Genomic DNA, 25,911 nt, shown 5'->3' on the forward strand with positions numbered 1-25,911 from the left:
ATTTAAAAAATTAAATTTTAAATATAAATTAATTTAGAAAATATCTAAATATACTAAAAATAATTATTTTGAAATAATAAACTAAATAAACATAATAGTCTAATCTAATAAATAACAAGTTCACTTTTACCTTAATTTTTTGTCTTACTCAAAAGTTAAAGCTATGGTAGAATGATTATATATGAAGTAAAATAATATTAAATTTTAAATATTGCTATTTATCAAAATAAACACACACCCACACACACACATATATATGTTTATATATATATATATATGTTTATATATATATATATATGTTTATATATATATATATATGTGTGTGCATGTACATATATAAAGAAAAAGATTTAATTATTAAAAAATTGTAACATTTGACGAGCATATTATAAATATGTAAGTACAAACAATAACATTTTTTGGTCTCGAAAAATCAGAACACAAAAAAAAGTTGCATCCAAAGAAGTCCCAAAAATTAGTTCGTTGTTTTCCTCACACTTGTATGGGTCTCGACCCCTTTACGTTATCATGTCTCACGTATATTTTGTTTGACTGTACTGCACGATAGGCGGTCTTTGTTAATGGGGTTTGACCCCTGTCAACTAGCGTACTATGTGAGTGTTGTGGTGTTATGTGCCAATGGTATGTTTGCCACACACCACATATTTGATTGATGGGTTTGTCTTAGTTGCTTTCTATTGTTTGTTGAGGTTAGTTTATAATTGGACTTTCCACAGTTTCAAAAATTTATAAATGTTGGGCAAGGAAAATGTGAGATAATTCCTTTGTTTTATTCAGTGATATCTACAATACACCGATCAAAACAATGATATTGCTAAGGTCTGCACATTGTGGCCGACCATGAATGATATCTCATGTGACCTTTGGTTCTCATCATTAAAGAAACCCTTGTCTATAAACTATGTATTCAATGTCGGGTTTGTTGATTGTTTATGGACTCCTTTAGAATCCTTGTTTGGCGCACCGCTTTATTTTTAGTATCATTCGTTGCTTACGATATATCCTTATTTGCATCCATATCTTGCGATAATGGAAGAATAGATGTGATAGTATTATGTGCTAACCATTGAAAATGTTATAAATATTATAAACCTTATATTAGCAATAGTCTTAAGTGAAAAAGTAGTTTTAAATGTAATCTCCTTTAATAACCATTTTGTAGTGCTCTTTCTGACCTTAGTTACTTATTTATGATATTCGACTATATAAGAAAAGGTATTTCGATAGGCAAGTTTACGATCTCCATGTTTCAGGAACATTGATTTCTTTAGTAGCGAAGAGTTATTAATAAGTCTCCTTGTATCTCTATCGTATTCATATGGTTATATTATTTCGATCTCTCCTCTCTGACTGTGCTATCAACTCCTTCCGATCGTTCGTAATGGGTGTTGACTAAGATAGATGCACAATTATGTTGCCAAAAACTATTTGTGAGCATACATATGCACGTTTGTTGTGGGAAAATGTTATGCTTTCCCATTAATATTTGTAATGCTGCCTCACATAGGCCCACATGGGCTTTTGCTAAAATGGGACCTACTGCATGCTTCATTGCCTTCTTTGAATTTATATACTTACATTTGAACTAGAGATTGCTGCAAATGTAATAGTGCTGCCATTTAATTTTGGTATGTGTGTTCCAAAAGCAGAAAACTCTTAATTTATAATGAGTATAAGCCATGAAGAGACATGTCGCATGAAGGGACATGTCTATTTGTTAAATTGCTAATTAATATAATAGAAAATCATAGTTCTATATGTGTGTGTGTGTATCATTATTATATTAATTTCTTTCATAATAATAAACTTATATCTCATATATAATGAAACACATATCTAGAAATTATCTCATATATTATATGTATAGGTTTATTTGACTAAAGCTACCAAACATCAACAAGGGAAAACCTTGGTGGGGATCTAACGCACAAGATGATGTACTCTGTTAAAAGTACTGTTCGGTTAGGAACATGAAAAATATAGAAAAGTTGCACATACATGCAAAGGCTTACAATCAAATAAACAAGGCACACTGCCCAAAGTACATTGGTCACATTTAAATCTCAAATCCGATGCTCAATCGATTTCACTGATCTCTTTACAATTATATCAAGATGGACAAGAAGTCCATTATAAAAGAATTGGCAAATTGCATTGTCAATGTTGACAAAGTTCAAATTAAGTACAATCTCTCTCTGCTCATATCATCCTCGCATACTTTCACATTACATATCTCACACACATTCACAATTATAAAATGATATCTCATCACAATTACACAGAGTAAACATCTAAAAGGTGTAATAGTCGAGTTAGCATAATAAAAGATATAAAAGATATGCTCAATCACCAATGTGATCCAAAACAAGTCGTTTAGAACTTGGATAATCTTCAACCCACAAATGTGCTATACAAACACAATTCTGATCCAATTCATGATTTGATTTGACCTTGCCGATTCTGATCCAATTCCGATTCTCGTTACTTTGATGGTAAAAGATAGTGGCTACCGCAGAAAGGACTATGGGGGAATGCTCTCTAATATTTTCCAACTGTCACTTTTTAGAGCCATCTTCAAATTTCCCCCTAGTTTAGGCTATCATGTCTCTTCAATGTGCACAATATGCCTTGGCATCTTCCATATCACTTAGCTCAAAAGGTGCATTTTCTTTCAAAATAATAGATTTTCAATGTCTGCACTAGTATCACTAATGTTAATGTTTTGTGGTCATGAGACACCTAAGTAGTTAAGAATGCAGCAGTGAGGCTGAGAACATTTGCCAATTTTGATTGGTTCACTACAAGCAAGAGCAAGAGGGAAAGCAAGTGCAAAAACTTTGTGGAATATTGGATAATTGCATAGCCCTCATCATTTAGATTGATTAGGTTCAATATTAGTTTTTTCAAGAATTGGTAAAGACTTCATGTTGCAGAGAAATAGTTATAGATTTGCATTATTTCATGGACTTGGGTTATTGCCAAAACATGCCAAGTTCCCCTATATAAGGATGTTTCCAAGACTGGAGGAAACAGCCCCCTAAAACACCAACACCTTTGCCACCTGTGTTGAGGACACTGTTGAGCCACTTGATGTATGGCAGATGCCGTTACATACTGATTACAATCTTCAACTTTATGGAATTAGTTTTCCTTTCATGAGGGACTAACATAAATGTAATATTGTAGATTTTGCCTTGAAGATTTCAATTCACCTGAATTCGTACATATCAATCCCCCACCCCCCCAAATGCTAACACTATAGCTTCGTTGGATCTTGTTGTATATGTAATATAATGTATATTATATATTATGCATTATATATCTTATATATATAATATATATATGATATATGTAATATAATATGTATTATATATCATTATATAATAATAATAATATAATAATATAATATAATATTACATATATGGTTAATATATTAATATTATATATATGTTAAAGATAAATTATGCATATAGTTATTTATAAACTAAATGGTGATTAACTATAGAGACATGTCTCGTCATGTCTCTTCAAGAGACATGTCTCCTCTCATATTATACATATATGAGATCCAAATTTGCATTTGGAAATCATCAATTACAATGGCAATGAAAATACATTTGCAGATACGATCTCAGTTACTTTAACATGGTATCAGAGCATAGGCTGCAAATGTAAGAAAGTAATTAACATTTTCATCTCTACAAAGGGAGTCACACATCATGGATTATTAAGTGTAATAGAAGAAAAAAAAAACTTCGAAAGAGATATGACAAGTGAAGTGGCTATAATATTCATTTCGGGGAAATACAGTTAGACGGAAATATCAAACACATTGTTTAGACTTCTGTTCTTATTCCAGCAGATAGAAATGAAGATTGAGAAAAGGAATAGGGATACAAATGAATGGAGATCAAGTCAGCATCAAATTTGGCATCACATGAACAGGGAGGAGCATCTTGATGCTATAGTGCTTCTTTTACAGGAAATGTCTCTTTCTGGATGACCAGCAGAAGAAAAAACATCCCAGAAGAATTAGGAGGAGAAAAGGACACTGAGGATGCATACATACCACTCAAAGTGGACAAGATGACTGCTCAAGAAGTAATAGGCAAAACTGAATAAGTAGTGAGAAGTCAAAGATCTTCAACCAGTGCCTAGTAAGGAGAAGTCAACAATAATAAGATTCCATAAGTGCTACCTAATTTTCTTGTCAGCAGCAATGACTGTTTCTGCATTGATGAGAATCTAAATCGTGACGAGACTAGGACGGAAGAGAATTCCGAATAAAGGAATTCAGCAAGCAATGGAGAAGGCAAAGATATACAATTGGTCAAAGACAACATTGATGTGGATATAAGGAGGATTAAATCATAATAAATTGGCAACACCTTATAAGGTGAGACAAAAAGAAAAGAAAAGAGAAGAAGTAAAATGTAGTGAATAACTTGTTGAATGGGAAGATCAAGGGAAGACCAAAGTAAGGCACATGTCAAAAGAGTCATAGAAGGATAAGGAGAAATTTAGGGAGAATGATATTAATAAATTGAGAGAGATGAAGGAATCTATACTGAACAATGCAAAAGTTGGAGATAATATATTTTAGCCTAAGTCAACTAGCAGTAAGAAGCGACATTTTATTGGTGACATGACACAAAAACAGTACTAACAAATAACTGTACCATTTCCCACAAAGAAGAAGCAGTATCGTTATACAACAAATAAAGATGTATTGTCATACAGTGTGAAGTCAGACTGCATAATCTCGGAACGGTTGTCTAAGACATGCAGATTTAAAAGATTCACAGAAATAAGAAAATAAGTTGTGATCGTGGAAGAAGAGAAAGGAAGTCCATTTCATAGATGGGTGATAACTAGAATTGGTTGAAGCCACTAATACGGTTGTTGTCATAAGAGTAGAGATAGCAGAGAAGAATGACTTTGCCATCAAACACAAAAGCAGGCAAACCTTCAAGGAATAGAAGAAATATTCTTAAGTGAACTCATGGATAGCAAATTCACATAGTAATAGTGGGATGATACAACAGAATACTGACAGACGTACAACAACTATTTACCAAAGATTGTTGGCTGGGAAAAATTTGACAAAAGATTGCGGCGTAGTCTTCTATATGTGAACATTAGTTCCAAAATTTTAAATTTTTTTTTTTTTCAAATATGGTTTGCGAATGTGAGAGTTCATTTAGATATGGTTTTCCAATATGAAAGTCAGGCTTTATAAGGAAATTTCTTTTGGAAGGTCGTGACAACAGTAACGACAAGCATAATATGGAAGTATTTAATAACATGCAAGGTTACCAAACAGTTGCAATCGACAGTTTCCTCAATATCTTTAGAATTTATAGAATAGACAACAGATGTTCCACGCAGGAGTGAATCGTTATTTCATTAATTATAAAGGATGACTCATAATCATGATGACTGTAATCTGCCATTTATGACAGTAATTTGCCAAATTAGTGACGTGTTTGAAATACAATGGTCAACCATTATGATTAGTATATAAACTTCTTCCAAACTCTCTAAACAATTCAGCATCGATGAACAAAAGAGTTACATCATGGATAGAGGTTATGTTTGGCATGACAGTTAGATGACAGTTTATAACCTTTTCAGACTTCCTACCTACAGTGCTCATCATAATTGTTCTCTTCATTTGAAAGGTGCTGAAACTAAGCTGAAAGCTTGGCTCAATCGCTTCTATTGCATCTTCCCACATTGCAAATAGACCAAGGTTACAAGATCTATTATAACATAAAGAAGTTTCTCATAATTGATGTGATGCAAAATTAATTCAATGATGTAAGAATGAGAATTTTACATTATCCCAGATCCTAGACTGAGGAACGAGGAGGCGTAAGTGATAGGAAATTCGATCAATTTCCAAATGAGATCAAGTGCTGGAACTATTGGAATATATTAATTTAACTGAGACATGGAAATGCACAAATAAATGAAACATTAATTATGGAGTAGATCATGAAAGGACAATATGCCTATTCCTATCATTTTTTCAAAGTGAACACATTTCTAGTCCTGCATTGAATGATCAGTAGAGTGAGATTTTTATTTTGGTAAGGAACAATATTAAAGTTTTCTTTTCACATTCTTATGAAATAAGTTATATAAGGTTGTTATATCATTAACATAGTTTTATCTAATAATGAGCTTTGATAAATTTGACATTATTAAATTGATCATTCTTGGGTATTTTATTTATCTAATCTATTGTAGTCCCTCTTATTTTATATATCTATATGAGCTATGTGCCTTGATCTTGTCCTCTGAGATTGTTACTACAGGAAGATGGTGATTGAGAGAGTCTGACATTTCATTAGAGACAACCTTAAAAGAGAGAGAGTACATAGGTGATGTGATTCAATCAATCTTCAGTGATCTCAATCATATTGATTCAGAGAGAGTAAACCATGTCGTGATAGAATCTTTAATGATCGATAAATTGTAACAGTCAAGAGGACTTTAATTCGTGCAACTATGTGATCTTAATCATCTACAATATATGATAAATGATAAATGATAAATGATACTTGACGTATGAATTGTAGAGTCATTCAAGTGACACAATCATACTCAATCAATATATTGGCGTATTGTGGACGAGCTTATGTTAGCTTCTACTATTAAGCTTAATGAATGGTTGGAGCTTCAATGGATGAAAAGAGCAAGTTGAAACTTAGAAAGAAGTCGTCAAATTTGATGTGAAAGTGTTCATTAATATAAGAGTGGTAACTTTACATTGTGGGGGGGAATAATAGATAATGTTTCGTTCCCAGTTGAACCATCCTTAGAAAAGGAGATGTTCCATGACCCTCACGGGCAGATAAGTACTTATATCTTTTACATTTATCTATTTTTTTATTTGTAATTCTATACATACTATAAGGGTCATTTGCTTTGATCTTTTCCTTTATGTTTGAGGATATTCTTACGGGAAAAGAAGGTTGGTACTTCAATATGCTACCAAATATTGTACAAGACCAAATCTAAGGATAGTAGTTCCAAAGACCTTGATGATCAAGATGGATAAAGCGTGGCTCCTGATGCAAGTATTTTTGATGATTGAGATTATGAGATTCTTCTACATTAAGAGGGAGTATGACACTTCTCCGAAGGCAATGCTGGAGCATAGAAGATTGATACTCAGAGGGAGTCTAGAAATCCATATGGGTGACTGCATGATGTTGATGGGCCTACTCCTACATATATCATGAGGGACTGATGAGTTTGACAAACATCCTTGGGAAAAGAGAGTTTCTGAGGAAGTAACAAGAGGACCTGAAAACCCAGGATCAATATTCATTGGGAGAAATTTTGAGATGCAATATCTTATGGATGATATCTTCTCTATGAGGAGAAGTTCTAAAGGGAAATGTTGAATTGAAATATTTCAAAGGTAAAACTTCATATGTTGAATATTTAATTTCAATATATATATGGTTATATAATTGTTGTTTCAGATATGTAATGAAATGTGACGATCTTTCATTGGCATATGTAAATAGACGGTAATCATTGTAAGGTGACGATCTTACATATGATAGGCCTGTTATCATAGTTCTTTGGGCCGGAATCTACCGAACACCATGATAACAAACAAACAGAAGGTAATCTTTGTAAGGTGATGATCTTGCAAATGATAGGCCTGTTATCATGAACATCTCTAGACAGTGCTTAAGTGCAAGTAGAAATCATGAGTAACAAATTATCATGGACATCTCTAGACATTGCTTGAGTGCAAGTAGAGATCATGAGTGTGTCATGGACATCTCTAGACATTGCTTAAGTGCAAGTAGAGATCATAGGAAATATTTTATGTTGCTAAGAGATTCTAATATACATTGTGTTGATTACATAATGATTTTGTTATCTAATTTCACTGATTATTGATAGCAATTTAATGATGTATTACTTCTCCCTTGCTAAAGAGGGAGTGTTAATGTTTTAGCATCAGTAGAAGTAAATGGTGCTTATCTGATATACTAATCTGTGTTTATGTTTGTCAGATAAATTGTATATGTAATATAATATGTATTATATATCATTATATAATAATATAATAATATAATATTATATTAGATATATGGTTAATATATTAATATTATATATATGTTAAAGATAAGTTATGCATATAGTTATTTATAAACTAAATGGTGATTAACCATAGAGACATGTCTCTTTATGTCTCTTGAAGAGACATGTCTCCTCTCATATTATACATATATGTGATCCAAATCTGCATTTGGAAATCATCAATTACAATGGCAATAAAAATACATTTGTAGATACGATCTTAGTTACTTTAAAAATTTTCAAGGAAGATATTTAAGTCCCAAAATTTCAATTCCCGTATTGAAGACATCCAAGTTTCAAGCAATCCATTTCAAGGCATTCAATGCATAGTTATAAGACTGCAAGTCTAGAAATGAGTCGACTCTTGCATGGTTTTCTGACCTTGAACTTTGACTTTGCTGAGTCGGACCGAGTTTGGGCTGACTCGCCGAGTCATCCAAACTCAACTTACTTGCAAAGTCTTGGGCCCAAGACTCACGTGACAGTCAACAGTATAAATTAAAACAAAAGTAATGATTAAAAAAAGTAATAATTTTCTTTGACTTTTTTGTGTTTATTGCCTTCTCTCAAACCCCAAAGGAGCATTTATTTATTCTCAACCACAAGGAAAAGTGAAAAAAGGATTGAGAAAAGAATATTATGTTTAAGGAATTAGACCGATAGATTGATTGGCTTTCAAATACTGATTGCTGATTGTTTGTGCAAGTTTGTTGCTTGCTTGCATTCACTGATATAGGCTACTTTGAGCCTTAGTCTTCCAGGCTCTAGCTTTTATTTGGTGTGTGTTGAACTTTTTATTCAATGAATTTCATATTCCACGAATATTGTAGACATTTGATAGTGACACTAATATATTTTGAATGTGTTATTTAGTTTAACTTATTTCTTTAAGAAATTCACATGTATAGTTATGTGATAAATGTAAACTTGTGTATTTATTGAAAGTAGCTTCTATTTATCTCATTTATTGTGTCTTTGATGTGAATTTGTTAAATGCCGCGTACAAAAAGTTTTAAATTTTTAAAAATCTTTAAATTTCTTGGTTTTCAATATGCTAAGTCCTTGCTGAGTTTTTGCCAAATCTAGATGCCCGAGGCAAATCTGAGTCTTCTAAATATCACTCAAGGTTCATGACCACTAAGATCAAAGTTTATGTCTAGAAGGAATATTGTAACATATTGAATTTCCTCCAAAAATCCAAGACCATAGCCACATAGTCTAGTGTGAAGAAATTCTAGAATGACAAAATCATTAAGGTAGTCTAATCCATTTCAAGAAGGTGAATTCTCAAGAAAGTTCATGGAAGGGAAAATGGAGAAAGGGATATAACTTCAAAAAAGGTAATGAAAGTTGGATGTTGGTTACGAAATGATCGAACTGGAAAGCACCCTAACATGTTGACACAACAGCTAGTCACCTCCATGAGCCAATCAAAGGTCTCCAAGTCAAAATTTGCAGCATTTAAGGAAAATAACCAAGCAGAAACTATTTTGAGACCTAATTCGAGGGAGACGCTTCCCCGGGTTACTTTGTCTTGCGCTTATATGTGGAAGGTTAACTTGCTGAATTTGCATTGTTCCGTGGTGTTTATTTGCGATATTAAAATCATTTGTACAACCCTTGAAGATTGCACCCTTTGTGTAGTTCAATTTGGCGAAGTGGAGTTGTAAATATCACTTCAACAGACATTGTCTTTCAAATTCTTAGGATTAGAGTATTCTCCTAAACCATTGCTCCCATTTACTTTATTTATATTTTGTGCAACACACAAAAAAGTACTTTCATCGTCATATCATTTGAGTAGTTGTCATTGGAAATCATCTATGGTCTTTCTTGCATCCTTAGCATGTAGGGAATTTTGATCAGTAGAGGATAACCTTGGTATTTTATTTTGTAACACCCTATATCACAAAACCTAAACATAAAAATCCCATCAACACATCTCATTGTCCCCTTATCGTACCCAAGTATAGGCGCTTGATCCCTCCATCTCTGAAACTTGTTCCCATGTTCACTCATCAAGAGACTTAGTTGAAAAACAATGTAGATTTGTGAAAATCATAGTTCGAAATCCTACATTAGCAATAACTCAACGAACCGATTTTTTTGATAAATTGGGGACTTGAGAAATTTTATTAACATTATAAAATACATAAATATTCTTTGAAAGCACCCATATTAGTAAAGTTGTTGAACTAGTTACTAATTTCCATCACATAAATCAAAATTAGAGTTTATTACATATCATAGACCAAAAATAAGTTCAACCTCTAAATGATTTACAATGCAAGTTCCTCTGGTGAAGTCATATGTAGAAGCTGTCTCGTCTAAAGAGAGTTTTGGCAAGTTGTGTAAGTAAATCAGGAGTTTTATCTTGATTGCTTGTCACTGTTTCATTGTAATCGAGTTTCTGATTTTTTGACAAATCCCAATAACTAATAGATGTTTGGTAGTGTTGACGCTAGTGGTGTTGGGACAACGTCCCTTGTAGGGTATGCAAGAATGTAATGGGCACCCTTGAATTCCCCAAAAAACTAAACCAACTGCTGAAAGGAATTATGTCAAACAGTTTGCATTCAACTTCTTATTTCTCCGTTTAATGTTTAAACCCCTTATAACTTCGGAAATCAAACGTTTACTTGTTTGTTGTGTTTTGTGCATGGAATAGGAATCATACAACATAAACAAGAAAGAAACTACAATAATATGCAAAGTGGACAACGAATTGCTGCCGATAAAATGTTATTTTCAGAATTTAATTAAATCAAATACATGGCAGATTATCAACTCTCTAATTACTCCAATATAATTGTCATAATACTCCAGCTCATGCTTTCAAACTTGCTGCTACAGTGCTTTTTCTTTCAAACAGTCCACTACCTTCATAAAATCATTCCCTCAAAGCGGCATAAGCATTAGACAAGTAGTAAAGAAGATATGAGCAAAATATCAAATCCGCCTGTAGCTGGACATGCAACCAAACTGCTTGATAGTGAAGCTGATAGCAATGGATTCCAAAGGTCAAACCCTAAGGGAATGACGTCTAGAATGTCACAAGAGAGAATAGATGTCCTCTAATGCCAAGAACGGATCTGCAACTCACACCAATTTCTTCTCATATTCAACCTGCCGAAGAAGGGCTACACGCTCTTTTTTTAATTTCTACTTGATAGGGTCGACCCACTTTTCACAAGCATTGTGAGATAAAGTGTTCTAAAATAAAATAAAATAACACCTTATGTCTCCCTTGGACTTTCCTTTTCCAACACACAACCCAACATGAATAATATTAAAGTAACACTTTGTTATTTTCACATTTAATTTAATATTACTTTTAAAAACTTCAGGCATTAAAATAAAATAGTAATTGGGCTCGGAATAATATGAATGATAGCTCGTCAGAAAGCTCTCATTGAGGAGCATCAAACCCAATCACTAATATTGCCCTTGCCTTGCTGACTTACTAAAAATAGTAAATTTGCCCAACACCATATAAATTAACTCCGTTTTGGCCTGAGCTGGAAATGACTAGGCCAAAACATCTCAAGATCCCATTGACCTCTTCGTTAGCCTCTAGGACCATGCAAAAATAGGCTAATGGTCACACAACTGGACAACTGCTAAACTGGGGACATTATAGTCTGCCCCCCTTGAAATTTCTTGCCCTCAAGCAATCTTAGTCCTATTTGCTGTAACACCTGCTCACTCTCCCAAGTAGCATCCTCCTCTGGCAAGTCTCTCCATTTGACTAAATATTATTTAACCACCTTGTTCCGCAGAGTCCTCTCCTTGGTATTTAGAATAGCCTCAGGAATCAAGACGAGCTTCCCCTCCTCATCCAATGGTGGCAACTCTGCAGAAGGGGCAATCCCATGACCAATGGCTTTCTTAAGCCTTGACAAATGAAACACATTATGCACTCGACTACCCTCTAGAAGCTCAATCTCCTAAGCAACCTCTCCCACCCTGCGACTCACTCTGTAGGGACCATAAACTCTAGGCTTCAAGTTCTCTGATTTCGCTCTTCATGAGTGATGACTGTCTGTATGGTTGTAGCCTCAAGCAAACCATATCCCTAACTTCAAAGCTGCACTCTATTCAGTGCTGATCAACATACAATTTACGCTGGTTTTGAGCCTGCTATATTTTCTCCTTGAGCACCGTCAAGATATCCTGACAATCCTGCAAGAAATCTTTGGCTTTGGGCACTCTACTATCCCCCAAAACTAGAGCCATGAAGCTAGGTGCTTCATAACCATACAATGCCATGAATGGAGTCATCTTGATGGACATATGATAAGTGGTGTTATAACATTACTCTCCCATATGTAGCTATTTGACCCAAGCTTTCTGTTGTGTAGTCACATAATTCCTCAAATATCCTTCTACCCATTTATTCACAATCTCTGTTTGCCCATTTGTCTACAGATGATAACTAGTGCTAGGTGTAAGATCTGTGCCACACAACCCAAACAATTCGTGCTAAAAAGCACTCATAAATTTACTATCCTAATCACTGACAATGAAACTAGGTAGCCCATGTAACTTGAATATCTCTCTGAAGAAAAGATCGGCCACCTGTGCTGCTGTGTAGGTCGATGGAATAACAAAGAAGTGAGCAAATCATTCGGTCAACTACCACATAGATGCAATCTCTCCCCTGTACTCATGGTAACTCGGCGATGAAGTCCATAGAGATACTTTCCCATTTCCCATTCAAAATGGGCAAAGCCTGTAACAACCTTGTAGGATATGTGTGCTCTCCCTTATTCTGCTGACAAACTGCACACTCCTTGACATGCTTCTGAATATCATCCTTGAGCCCTTTTCATGTGAATTGCTCATAGATCTTCCTGTAGGTCTTAAAGACCCTTGGATGTCTAGCTGTAGGTGCATCATGTAATGCCTTAAGTATTAGCTCCCTAAACTGTGATGAAGGAATCAAATATATCCTATTCTAGAACTTGATCAATCCGCTCATCACCACATAACGATAATCCTGTATGGTGCCTGCAATCACTCCATAAGTCCAAGTATCCCTCACATACTCTGCTGTAATCTTATTTCTCCAGTCTCCTGTAATCTTAGTTAGAGCACAAACATGAGGTCTCCTGGATAAAGCATTTGCCACAACATTCTTCTTATTTTTGACAAACTCAATGTCAAAGTCATAAGCGTGCAACTTCATAATCCACTTCTATTGTCTATCATTCAAGTCATGCTGGCTCATGAAGTATTTGATGCTGTTGTGATTAGCGTTGATAACAAACTTCCCCCAAACTAGGTAGGACCAAAACTTGGCCAATGCATGCATAATGGCCAACCTCTCCTGGTCACGGATGGAATAGCTCCTCTCCACTCCATGGAGCTCCTACTCTCAAAAGCAATGGGATGCTTCTCCTACATCAAGACTACTCCAATCCCATCCCCTGACGCATCACAATAAAGCTCAAATGGCTTCGTGAAGTTCAGTAGAGCTAATACTGGACATGACGACATCACCCTTTTGAAATGATCAAAGCATCCCTGAGTTGCCCTTGTTCATAGGAAGGCCCCTTTCCTAGTAAGGTCTGTCAAGGGTGCAACGGTCTATGAAAATCCCTTAACAAATCTGTTAGAAAACCCGCAGAGACCAAAGAGCCCCTTAAGCTGTGTGAGGTTCATAGGAGTAGGCAAATCAATAATAGCTCTAATCTTTTTAGGATCTACCCAAAGTCCATCAGCGTTGATGATATGCCCAAGGTATGGTAACTCAGTCAAACCAAACTCTTACTTAGATTCCTTGGCATATGTGACTCTTTCTCCAAAATGGACAACACCATCTCAAGATGTTGTAAATGCTCCTCCCAAGTCTTATTGAAGACCAAAATGACATCAAAGAAAATTAGGACACATCTCCTAAGCTGCCCCTTGGATACTTGATTCATGCAACTCTAGAACGTATTAGGGGCATTAGTTAGCCCAAATGGCATAACCAAAAACTTGAAGTGGCATAGTGATACTGAAAGGTTGTCTTCTCAATGTCCTCCACCCTCATCCTGATTTGATGATACCCTAACCATAAATCAATTTTCGTAAAGAAGCATGCACCATGCAACTCATCAATTAGCTCATCTATCTGCGGGATGGGATATCTATTCTTAATAGTCTTCTTATTTAATGCCCTGTAATTGATGCACATGCACATCGTCCCATCCTTCTTCTTTACCAATACTACTGTTTAAGCAAAGGGGCTCTTACTAGGCCTGATATGCCCCATCTCCAATAAATCCTTAATCACCTTCTCTACCTCATCCTTGTGTTTCTTAGGATGATGATAGAGAGTAATCATAACTAGTTTGGCTCCTTTCTCGAGCTCAATAACATGCTCTATCTCTCTATTAGGACGAACCCCATGCGGAATCTCGCCAAAAACTTTAGCATGCCTATGAAGTATCTCTTGGATATCTAGTGGATGACTTCATGTGTGGCTCCTGCAAGGCTGGAAAAGTGAAACATTTTGCCACCCACTCTACTTCACCATGCCGAAACAGTCTCTACATTCTCCTCAAGGAGATTGCTTTGCAACTCCCCTCTGAAAGTCCTCTAAGTACAACAGTTCTACCCTCATGCTGGAACCTCATCTTTAATTTTGTTAGGTTGAGTGTGAACTGAACTAGTGAGGCCATCCATGTCATGTTGAGGATGATATCATAATCTCCCATGTCTACTACATAGAACTCATCCTCCAACTCATAACCATCTCCAAACCTTATATGAAGGTTAGATATCTTCCTAGTGCATAATAATTTGTCACCGTTCGCCACCATGACCCTAAATCCAACATGCTCCTTGGTTTGTAAACCTCTCTTGGGTACCATTTGTGCATCTATGAAATTATGTGTAGTCCCAGTGTCAATAAGTGACATCACTTTTTGCCCCTGGATAGTACTCCTAACCTTAAATGTGATTGCCTTCTGAGCCCCCATTAATCGTGCCAATGAATTCTCATCCTCAGGAATTCTGTTCTCCTCTGTAGTGCTACTCATTCAGGATGTCATTATCCAACTTATTATCCCTTTTTGGCTGAGCATCCCGGTAAAAATGTTTTTTGTCCTCCTTATCCTTCTTGAAATCTGCTCGTAAAAGAAGGTGCTAAGTCATGAGCCTTCTTAGTAGCCTCCTGTAATGTAGCTGGGTCATGCCCCTTGACCCAACCCCTTAAGGGATCTGAGAGCTCGTCCATAAACAACACTACTAACCTCTTCTCTGAAATATTTGCGACCAACACAGCTAACCTTTGAAATTCACTAATATATGTCTCAATTGATCCCCCCTACTTGACTTGTGCCAACTCCTGAAATTGTAACTCGGGATCCTTGGTATCAAATCTCTCTATGACCTTCTTAGTGAACTTCTTGTAAGATGTGATCTGATTATGCCCCAAGGTTACCATGCCATGGTGCCACCACTAATGCGTTGGGCCATCCAAATGAATAGCCGCATAGTTTATAGCCTCCTCTTCAGGCATAGAATTCAACTACAAGTATGTATCTACCTTTTGCACCTAAGCTCGTGCAGTCATCTTCCTTGAAGCATAATAGCAAGGTAAAGAAAGTTTTCCAACTTATTTTCTCAACTCAAAGTTTTGATTCCTCCCTTCTACTCTAGGCATGTGTCTCATTCTCAAGTCCATATAATCTTTGAGGGAAATGTCTGTTTGAAACTCCAGTCCAATAGCCTCCCAGTCCCTCTTGAACTAATCTTGTGACTTGATACTCTATGGTTCATTTATTGGTTGAACCGGATCTCGGGGTGGGAAGGTGGGTATAAGAGGTCTCGAGCTCACTGTTCGAGTTGGGCATGCAACGTGTCTAAAGTTATCAGCCTCATTCCCATTGTTGCCATGTCCATTATTACCATTAATGTTATTCTTAGGACCGTTGTTTCCTTGGCCTCCATTATTATCATTGCCCCTATTGTTATTGTTTCCCCCATTGTTGGCATCCCCTGGATTAATATTGATGCCCATTTGTCTAGCGATAAGCTGCAACATCACGTTCATTCACCTATTTTGCTCTTGCTACATATGCTGCCCCTACTCTAATGTATCCAATAACTATCTGAACATTACCTCCCCCTGATCTAAACCGGTATTCCCGCCTCGGCCTAATCCTGTATTCCTATCATCTCGGTCACCCATATTGCTGTCCTGATCAAAGAATATCTCCTTCATGTCTGTATGACTGGATTGTATGTCAATCTGCACGGATGAACTATACTATTTGCTATGCAAGTCTGAAATCCTATTTTGTCTTACTCTGGTATTGCGGAAATTATAAGGCCCTTGTCACATGCTGAAACATAAATGTTTAGCCTATTTTTTAATTTCTGATTTTAGTCTTTTGACATTTTGTTAAACACTTTTCCCTTTATCCAACTGTTCCAAATTCCCTATAAGACCTCCACAGGATGACTGGACTTATAGGTCTAATACCACTATAATGGGCACCCTTGAATTCACCAAAAAACTAAACCAACTGCTGAAAGCAATTATGTCAAACAATTTGGATTCAACTTCTTATTTCTCCATTTAATGTTTAAACCCCTTATAATTTCAGAATCAAACGTTTATTTGTTTGTTGTGTTTTATGCATGGAATGAGAATCATACAACATAAACAAGAAAGAAACTACAATAATATGCAAAGTGGACAATGAACTGCTGCCGATAAAATCTTATTTTCAGAATTTAATTAAATCAAATACATGGAAGACTATCAACTTACTAATTACTCCAATATCATTGGCATAAAACTCCAGCCCATGCTTTCAAACTTGCTGCTACAGTGACGTGAATAGTATTGTGTGAATAGAGCTGCGTGAATAGTGTCACGTGAATAGTGCTGTTACAGTACTTTTTCTTTCAAATTGTCCACTACCTTCATAAAATCATTCCCTCAAAGCAGCATAAGCATCGAACAAGTATTGAAGAAGATATGAGCAAAATATCGAATATGCTTGTAGCTGAAAATGCAATCAAATTGCCTAATAGTCAAGCTGATAGCAATGGATTCCAAAGGCCAAACCCCAAGGGAATGATGTCTAGAATGTCACAAGAGATAATAGACATCCTCTAATGCCAAGAACAGATCTGCAACTCACACACCAATTTCTTCTCATATTCAACCTGCCGAACAAGGGCCACAAGCTCTCCTTTTTATTTCTACTTCATAGGGTCGACCCACATTTCACAAACAATGTGGGATAAAGTGCTCTAAAATAAAATAAAATAAAACCTTATGTCTCCCTTGGGCTTCTTTTTTCCAACACACAACCCAACATGAATAATATTAAAGTAACACTTTATTATTTTCACATTTAATTTAAATGTTACTTTAATAAACTTTGGGCATTAAAATAAAATAGTAATTAGGCTCGGAATAATATGAGTGATAGCTTGTCGAAAAACTCTCATCGAGGAACATCAAATCCAATCACTAATTTTGACATCGCTGATGCCCTGTTAACTTACTAAAAATAGTAAGTTTTCCCAACACCATGCAAATCATCTCCGTTTTGGTTTGAACTGGAAATAACTAGGCCAAAACATCTTAGGATCCCACTAACCTCTTCGTTAGCCTCTAGGACCATGTAGAAATAGGTTAACGGTCACACAATTGGACAATTGCTAAAGTGGGGACATTGCAAAGAAATGCCACGAATAGGGTAGAGGGTAGCAATGACAATCAGAGTTTTGAACATCAGGAAAGAAAAAATAAATAAAATGAATTTGATTAAGTTTTTAACAAAAAAAATGAGATATGTTCTCATGTCCAAAAAAATTATTCAGAGATGTTGGGACAAGGTATAGCAATTTCATCTTAATGTACCAGCTAGCTCTCTTAATTTGGCAGGAAATTCAATCTACGAAGGTGTAGTAAATTTTGTGATAGAAATAGCGATTAATTGCACCCTTGATTGAAAATTTTCATTTCTTGGCCCGCATGGTATGAGGGTTTTGATTCAATTAAACAATTTTGGAGTCCATTTTGAAAAAGAGGTATAAGCCCTAATTTGATAGTTTCGTGAACTATGTTTGGAAGAAAATATGGATATTTCATTCCTCGACAACAAGCTTAGGGTTTGCTTCCAAAGGAAACCTATAGAAAACACTATGAAAGTCTATAGAAATCTACATAGAATGAGGAATTCTCAATGACCGCTGAGAAGCTTTTTACATTTAACTCCGACTAGACTTGCATTATTTGCAAAAGACCCTTCGAGTCATTGTTGTGTCTTGTGCTTCATCATTAGAGGCTTGCAATTACACAAACAGGGCATGTGTTGGGATTTATAAGGCCTGCAATTTCTTGCTATGGGCCTACCAATTCATGTTGATTTTCTGCCATTGTCACCTATGATTTGTGAATAGTTGGGAGATGGTATATGCCCATTCCACGATCAACGTGGACAAGGAAATTTTTTCGTAGATTTAAAAACATGGGTTCTATGTTAAAATATTTTCTTTCTCACAATAGTGAAGGAGTGTTTGCAATGTGTAGCGTTTGATGAAAGAATAGAGAAAGAGAAGTTTGTGTAGTAAGGCAACAAAGGTCTGAAGCAGTGTTACTAGCCTTAGACTCGGCAAGCCCAAATCAGGCTCAAACTTGGACTTGGTGGCCAGACTCGGCATGGACCCAACAATTAAAAACCCATGAAATTCAAAGATTTTTAAGGATTTGAAGTTTTTTTCATGCATCATTTAGCCAATTAACATCAGATACACATTAATTGAGAAAAATAGAAGCTACTTTGCGCGCATCCACAACTTTTCATAGATCACATAAGTATAAATGCAAATTTTTGAAAGAAATTGCGTAAATTTAAATTGAATAACATAATCGAAATATAGTGTTACTGTTAAATGTCTATAGTATTAATAGAATATGCAATCCATTGAATCAAAAGTTCAAAACATATATCAAAATAAGGCTCATAGTAGCCTATTTCCTACGACTATGCATAAGATAGGTCATGTAAGACTCTAAAGTCTAGAGTCATCATCTCTCCGTGTGTGAAGTTGAACCTCAGTGACATGCTCATCATGATCATCCTTCTCATCCTCATACTTGTCCTCATAATCCTCATCATCAGAGTCGGATCAATCTCTCTTGGCCTCAGGGTCCTACACTGGGTCTCCTTGTGCTCTAGCCTCCTCCACTGCCATTGCCACTATCACTGCCTCTATCCTTCGATCCACCTAATCAACCCACTCCAAGCCTTATTTAGTGAAGACATGATTATCAACTTCCAACTTTAGTTTGACCTCAAATAGCCAAGACAAGTTGTGTGAGATAACACTATTAAAGACATGCTAAATCTTGAAATTTGGCTAAAGTTGGAATTTTTTGAAAACCCCCAAAATCTATAATCTGCATTTTAACTCCTATAAAGTTGAAAACTTTCTCAAACATCTTGAGGATATTTATACAAATATAAATTAAAGTATAAGAATTTTATATTTGTATAAATCCTCCTACCCTTAAGTTGAAAAGCTTATTATTTTTCATTGGTTGATAGTAGAGTCCAACTAGTAGGACTCGACGAGTCAACTGTGGTAGCTACCTCGGCGAGTCAGCCAAAACTTGGTCAGGACTCGGTCGAGTCCGAGTCCAAACGCAATTTGCCTCGTTTTTCCCACCTCACCACAAAATTTGCTGAAGATAGCCTCTTGTTGACCATTTTTTCCCATAGAATTTTTAATTCAATTTCAAGGGTTTTTGCAATCAAAGCATTTGAGATTGTGGATTAGCAGACCGAGCATTTATAGGCAGTTGGTGGTAGAGTATAAGTTACACTGCAGCAAATTCTTTGACAATATAGAAAGATGGACATCATCCAACGAATAACAATTTCTACTCAACTTATCATCTAATATCTAAATCTGCATTTTTCTGAGTCTCATTTCAATCGGTCCATTTTTATATCCACTTGATAATAATTATTTTATTCTTGTTTGCAAATAATAAGCAATCAATTGGAACGTTAAATTGTGATTTGTCTGAACTCTAACATATCACCTTTATTTTATGATAGTGAGTTTTACTTGTCAAACACTATATTGTTATTATTATTGTTATTTTTGTGAAAATTAATCCTGCGTTTTGTTCGATCTATGCAAACTAGGCGTCTAGGGAAAAATTTGATAGACAATGTTTTATCTTTTGGCGACTAAAATATGCCATCCCCTTTACTATATATTGATTCTAGACTTGGTTCCCTAGGATCATTTTGAACTAGTAAAGAACGAATTTGATGACGAGGGTTGGATTATTGTAAAATCTAAACGGTCTAGACAACAAGAAGTAGCATTTAATCCCCCAAAAACTCAAATTCCTTCCCACCCTTATCCTCAAAACTCACATAGGTCAAACTGCCCTTTACAAGAAGATTGCGATGGACTTTGTCTAGACATTGTTTGGATTCTAATCCTTTCATGCATCTAAGAGATCCAATTCCGAGATCGCCATTGCCTAAACTCAAATCAGATGGATGGACTCTATGCCAAATGGACAGGAATAGGTACAGAGGTAGAATCTATTGTGAGATGGTTGAATGAATCTTATGATAAGAAATTAGAAGTAACTATCTTGGAAAATGATTTTCGTTATATTGTTTGTTGTAGCACCAGTTTGAAAAAAGAATTGTTATTTAAACTTATGCCCTAGTTTTCAAAGGCAAATCTTTTAGAGTCCTTGATTGATAGCCTTTCTTTGACCCGAACAACCCAGGCTCCTTCATAATAGATTAGGCTGTTAATTTGCCTAATCTCGCTATTGAACTACTAACAAAAGAAATTCTTAAATTAATGGGTAACAAGTTAGAGAAATATGTAGGTTTTGTAGAAACTGAATGGAGGTTCTCGAGTCCAATTATCATAGCCAAAATTTGTAATCCTAAGATTTTAAAGATTTGCATTAAGGGAAGGTCACCCAGGATAGAACCAGGATTCGTGGAAGGATATTTCATAGAGGACCCTACATCAGCTTATCTGATCTCGAATTAGAGCCCTTCTTTTCCTTATCCTCCTCTGAACATGCAGATTGTCCTTATTAAGGAAAAGGGAGGCGTTGACTTGGTGGAATCCTCTATAAGAGATGATTTGGAAGAGAGACATTAGAGAAGCTGCTCCCTCACTCCCCTCGGTTATAGTAGGATTTGTTATATCTACAGATCAAGGAGGGGAGGCTTCAAGATTCATAATGAATACCCTCTTTGAACCAATTCAGATTTAGAATAAGCTTGAATAAGCTTGTAATTCTCATGCTATTGCTTGAATGAGCACAAGATTTGTAATCGATGTCAATATTTAAAAAAATCCAAGTTGGCTTAGACTCAAGATGTAACTTTGCCACAAGACTCTCATGTTACACGGTCGTGGAAACCCAAGTGGTAATCTCTGACTATTGAAGATCTATACAAATCTTAGTTTCTTGCTTCAACACAACAATCAAAGAAACAAAACACCACAACAATCAAAGAAAGAAAATGTCGCTTCAGATGATCATGTTTTGTAAAATTTAAAGGCACTATTGAAGATCTATACAAAATCTTAGGTTCTTGCTTCAAGACAACAATCAAAGAAACAAAACACCACAACAATCAAAGAAAGAAAATGTCACTTCAGATGATCAAGAGTCACAGTTTAGAATCCACCTTCTACAATGAGACAAATACAACCAATAGAAGATAAATAGTCAACTTAGAATTCCACAAAGATGTCCCTCTTGGGATTTGAACCAGTCTCTCCACAATGAGAACTCATTGCTTCAACCAACTAAGCTAAACCCCTTGGACAGCCAGCTTGGATGTTCATTATGATATGCTACTGGAATAGGAGAAATATCAGGCAAAGGTTGACAAATTGGTGAGTGATGGAGCTCAAGAGGAACTAGAAAATTCATCTTTTAGGGGAACCTAATTCTATTTTTTGATTAATCATTGGAAGCGTATTGTTTAAGGTTACAATCAAAGAATAATCATGATTGTTGTACCTGGCAAACTCTTGTTTTCTTAGTGGAAGTATCAATGAGTTCAAATGCTTTAGATTGTCCACTATACTAAGAAATATCTGCATCTTTATTAATTTTGTTTACTCCATTTTCTATGAAGATGCGAAACATCCAAAAGCACAATTTCACCTTTGGTCTCAACTCAAATAAGGATTCTGTAGATGTCACACCTTGCAAGGTTTTGCACAAATATCTGTTTAGTAGATATATTCACCTCTATTGTGTTTCATGCACTTGTTCATCTCCACAATAATTCTTTTTTCTTGTTAACCACCCCATTTTGTTGAGGGGTGTACGCATTGTCTCTAAATGCATTTTGTCTCATATAGTTCTCTTGGAAGTGAACTTGCCGTGATTATCAGACCTGAAGATTTTTATGAATCCATTCTTCTGTTTTTCAACCAATGACTTGAACTGGACAAAATTCCCAGAGCAATTAGACTTATTCTTCAAGAAGTATACTAATGTTTTCCTAGATCATAAACCAGCAACAGAATATACCTTGTAACAATGATTGTTGATGATTTTTAGGATGGCTCACAGAGATTTATTTGAATGAGATCTAAGTCACCTTTGCATGCCAGACCATTTCATTAGGAAATAGCTTTCATATTTGCTTAACATACAGATTCCCGCACACTGTTTTATTTTGGTAGATAGCAATCCATTAATCACCCTCACTGAATTCTGTGTGAAACAGTAATTTTTTAAATTCACAATTCTTTTACTTTTTTGAGTTTGATGCGCATTTATCAGGCTTTCTCACAAATCACTATTAGAATTGGGATTCTGAACCCATGTGACCAATTTGTGAGGAATGGATAATGTCTACAACATTGAGGGTTCTCTACAATAATCTGCAAGGTTTGAAAATCCTTCTAGTTTATGCTTTGAGAATTATTCTATCACAGACATTGGTCTGCGATCGTGAGTATCATAAGACTCCAGATATTAATATTTTGACCTATCAATTTTTCATCTTTGGGCAAAATTATTTTAATAATTGGACATCGCTAGGGTTTCAACTTTAACTAAAAAGCAAAATTTGGGCAGAAAAATTCTTAATTGCAGACTGAAATGATGTAGGCTTTCACAATATTTTTGCAGAATCTTGTGCATTTCATATTTTAGAAAAAATAGAAAATTAAAAGTGTACACAAATTTCCCATATTATGGTTGATATGTTCATCTCTTGCTGTTCATCCACACTATAGATCTTTTTAACAGGTGCTCTTCCTGTCTGAACCTCCATTGATTACTGATTTCTTTCTGCGGCTACTCTTAACACTAGGGATTTTGTTAGTTGGAAATCCATTAATCACCCTCACCCAACTCTGTGTGAAACTTCAATTTTTCAAATTCGGAAATCTTTTAACTTTTTGAGAAGTTTGATGCTTGTTTCTCAGGATTTATAAAAAACGACTAGTGAAACTGGCATTTTGAACTCATTGGATCAATTCATGAGAAATGGACAGTATCTTCAATAACCAGGCTTCTCTAACATGCTTATTGATATCTGCAAGATTTGAAACATTCTAGTTTATGCTTTGAGAATTATTCTATCACAATTACTCTGCTCAGCAATGGGGAGTATTTTATGACTTGAAGATGTTAATGTTTTGGCCCGTAATTTTTTTAGCTTTTGTTAAAATAATTTTAATATTGGCCATTGCTAGGGTTTCAAATTATGACAAAAAAAATAAAATAATTGACAGTAAAATTATCTTGCAGACTGATAGGGTGCAGGCTTTCACAATTCTTTTTTGGAATGCTGGGCTTATTTTATAGTTTTGAAAAACTAGAAATCGAAGACAATGTATCCAAATTTCTAACATCATGGTTCATATGTTCATCCCTTTCTGTTTATCCGCACTGTAGATCTTTTATATAGTCCACTCTTCCTATTGATTTGAGCCCTTTTTTTATTGTGATGAATAATAGCCTCCCATGAATTTGTCCGTTCTGCCGAGGGCCATCTGAGTTTTTCCTAATAATTGTCAAGTTAACGAGGTAAATCTAATTCCTGTTTATCTGCACTAGTTGTAATTTCAAATGCAGTCAAATATGCATGATAATATGAACAATTATGCTGGCTTAAAATTGGGTCATTCTGTTTCAGTGACATTCTTGGAATTGTTTGAACACCTCAGTCATGGTTTTTAGCTTTGAATAACTGTACTTAATCTCCCTTAATGAAGTATTTTTGTACAAATCATTAGAGGCAGAACAGTCTTGACTATTAATCATTGCCAAATCTTTCTTTGTTTGTTTCAAAATATGAGTAGTTATTTGTTTCCTGAAATGTAACTGTGATGATTGTTGGCTGAATATTCTGATTATCTTTGTTTTTGCATGCATGTTTTGGCATAGCTTAATGTATTCTTGTAAATTGTAAACAAAGTTGGATCTTTATTAATGAAGGCCAAACGCATATTTCTTTAATACGTGAAGCAAAGTATTTCAACTACAGGAGGTCTGAAATTTTTCTAGCCTTATTAAATTAATCTTTATGTTTTGTAAGGTTTTTTCTGACAGTTTTGTCCCTCAACTTAAATAAGGTTTCTGAATAGCATTTCTTATGTTGTCCAAATAGGTTGTCATCCGATGTTTGAGTGCAATAGCCAATGTAATTCATGTATGTGGAGGGGATTTTTTCATCCGCCGCTTCAAAACTGATTGCTCCCATTTTTTAAGATTGTTATCTAAGGGGCTTTACCTGAGTAAGGTTTCATTTAAGACAGAAAAATCTATGCTGCTTCCTTTTAGAAAGGGTAGCAATCTTACTGACCACACAGACATGGCAGAAGGAACCTTGCTTAAGGTGCAAGAAGCATTTTTTTTAATGATCACAGCTATTGCAAATGACAAGAAAAGTGCTTGTGCTCTGGAGGCAATATTCAAACAGATAACTGGGTTGACTGTGGGTTTTTCTTGTGGTAGTCGAACGTTGGATCAAGCTGCTACAGATGCCTTGCTTGGTCTATCAAGCATCGATCAAGATTTTGTTTGGCTGCTTCTAGCTGACATTGTTTACTCAGAAGATGGCAGAGAGCTACCAAATCCTCCTTGTACTGGGTTGCCAGAGGTTGCTCGGCTTCTCCCAGAGTCACAACAGGAATATCTTTGGGTTCAATATGCAGGTCAAAATTATAGTTTGACTGCTGATCCTTTACTGGCAAAAAAACTGCTGGAAAAGATAGATGCTTTGCCACGAGCTTGAGGTACGGGAGCAGATGTAATCTTGTAAATTGAGCACTGAATAGATGTAAATACATTTCATTATTGTCAAGCTTCTCAATTCTTGGAAGTGGTTTCAGCTTAATTCTTTGAAAATGTATAATATATGTACATGTAACGTTTAAATGTTGGAAGCATGATAAAATGTGCCTTTATATATGTTGGTGCAAGGGTCAAATTTGGGTAGGCTTACAAAACGAGTATATTTACTCCATTTGTTAGTGTTCTTGAGATGTCTGTTGATTAGTTTTATATCAGTGATGTTCAGAAATGATTTTTTTTCTTCTGTTGTTTTATGATTAATATTTACTAATTGAGGCAGAAACTCTGCATTTGTTGACATTTTTCTCCTAATGTCTTTAATGTAGTTTTTCCCCACCTTTTTTTCCAATATATGAAGGAAAGTATATTTATATGATTGAAGTTTTATAGAGAGAAATAACAGTTCAGGCTACCATTTGTTAGGAGACGACCAAGATATTAGTTTTGAG

At 35.3% G+C, this 25,911-nt stretch overlaps 1 protein-coding gene across 4 annotated transcripts in view; it reads left to right on the forward strand.

Moving 5' to 3' along the window:
• LOC149565300 (uncharacterized) overlaps nucleotides 1–25,579 on the forward strand; it is a 135,779-nt gene extending 110,200 nt beyond the window's left edge. For all 4 annotated transcript variants that reach the window (XR_016362031.1, XM_089818834.1, XM_089818831.1 and 1 more), the window contains one exon: nucleotides 24,777–25,579. Coding sequence is in view for 3 of the 4 variants with exons in the window: in XM_089818834.1 (XP_089674960.1) it covers nucleotides 24,777–25,403 (627 nt within the window). In the remaining variant the exon portion in view is untranslated. The remainder of the gene's footprint in view (nucleotides 1–24,776) is intronic.
• The last annotated feature ends 332 nt before the right edge of the window (nucleotides 25,580–25,911 follow it).

This window comes from Cupressus sempervirens, chromosome 3 (assembly GCF_028749045.1).
Source record: "Cupressus sempervirens isolate cs-2001-9-10 chromosome 3, ASM2874904v1, whole genome shotgun sequence".
Lineage (NCBI taxonomy): Eukaryota > Viridiplantae > Streptophyta > Pinopsida > Cupressales > Cupressaceae > Cupressus > Cupressus sempervirens.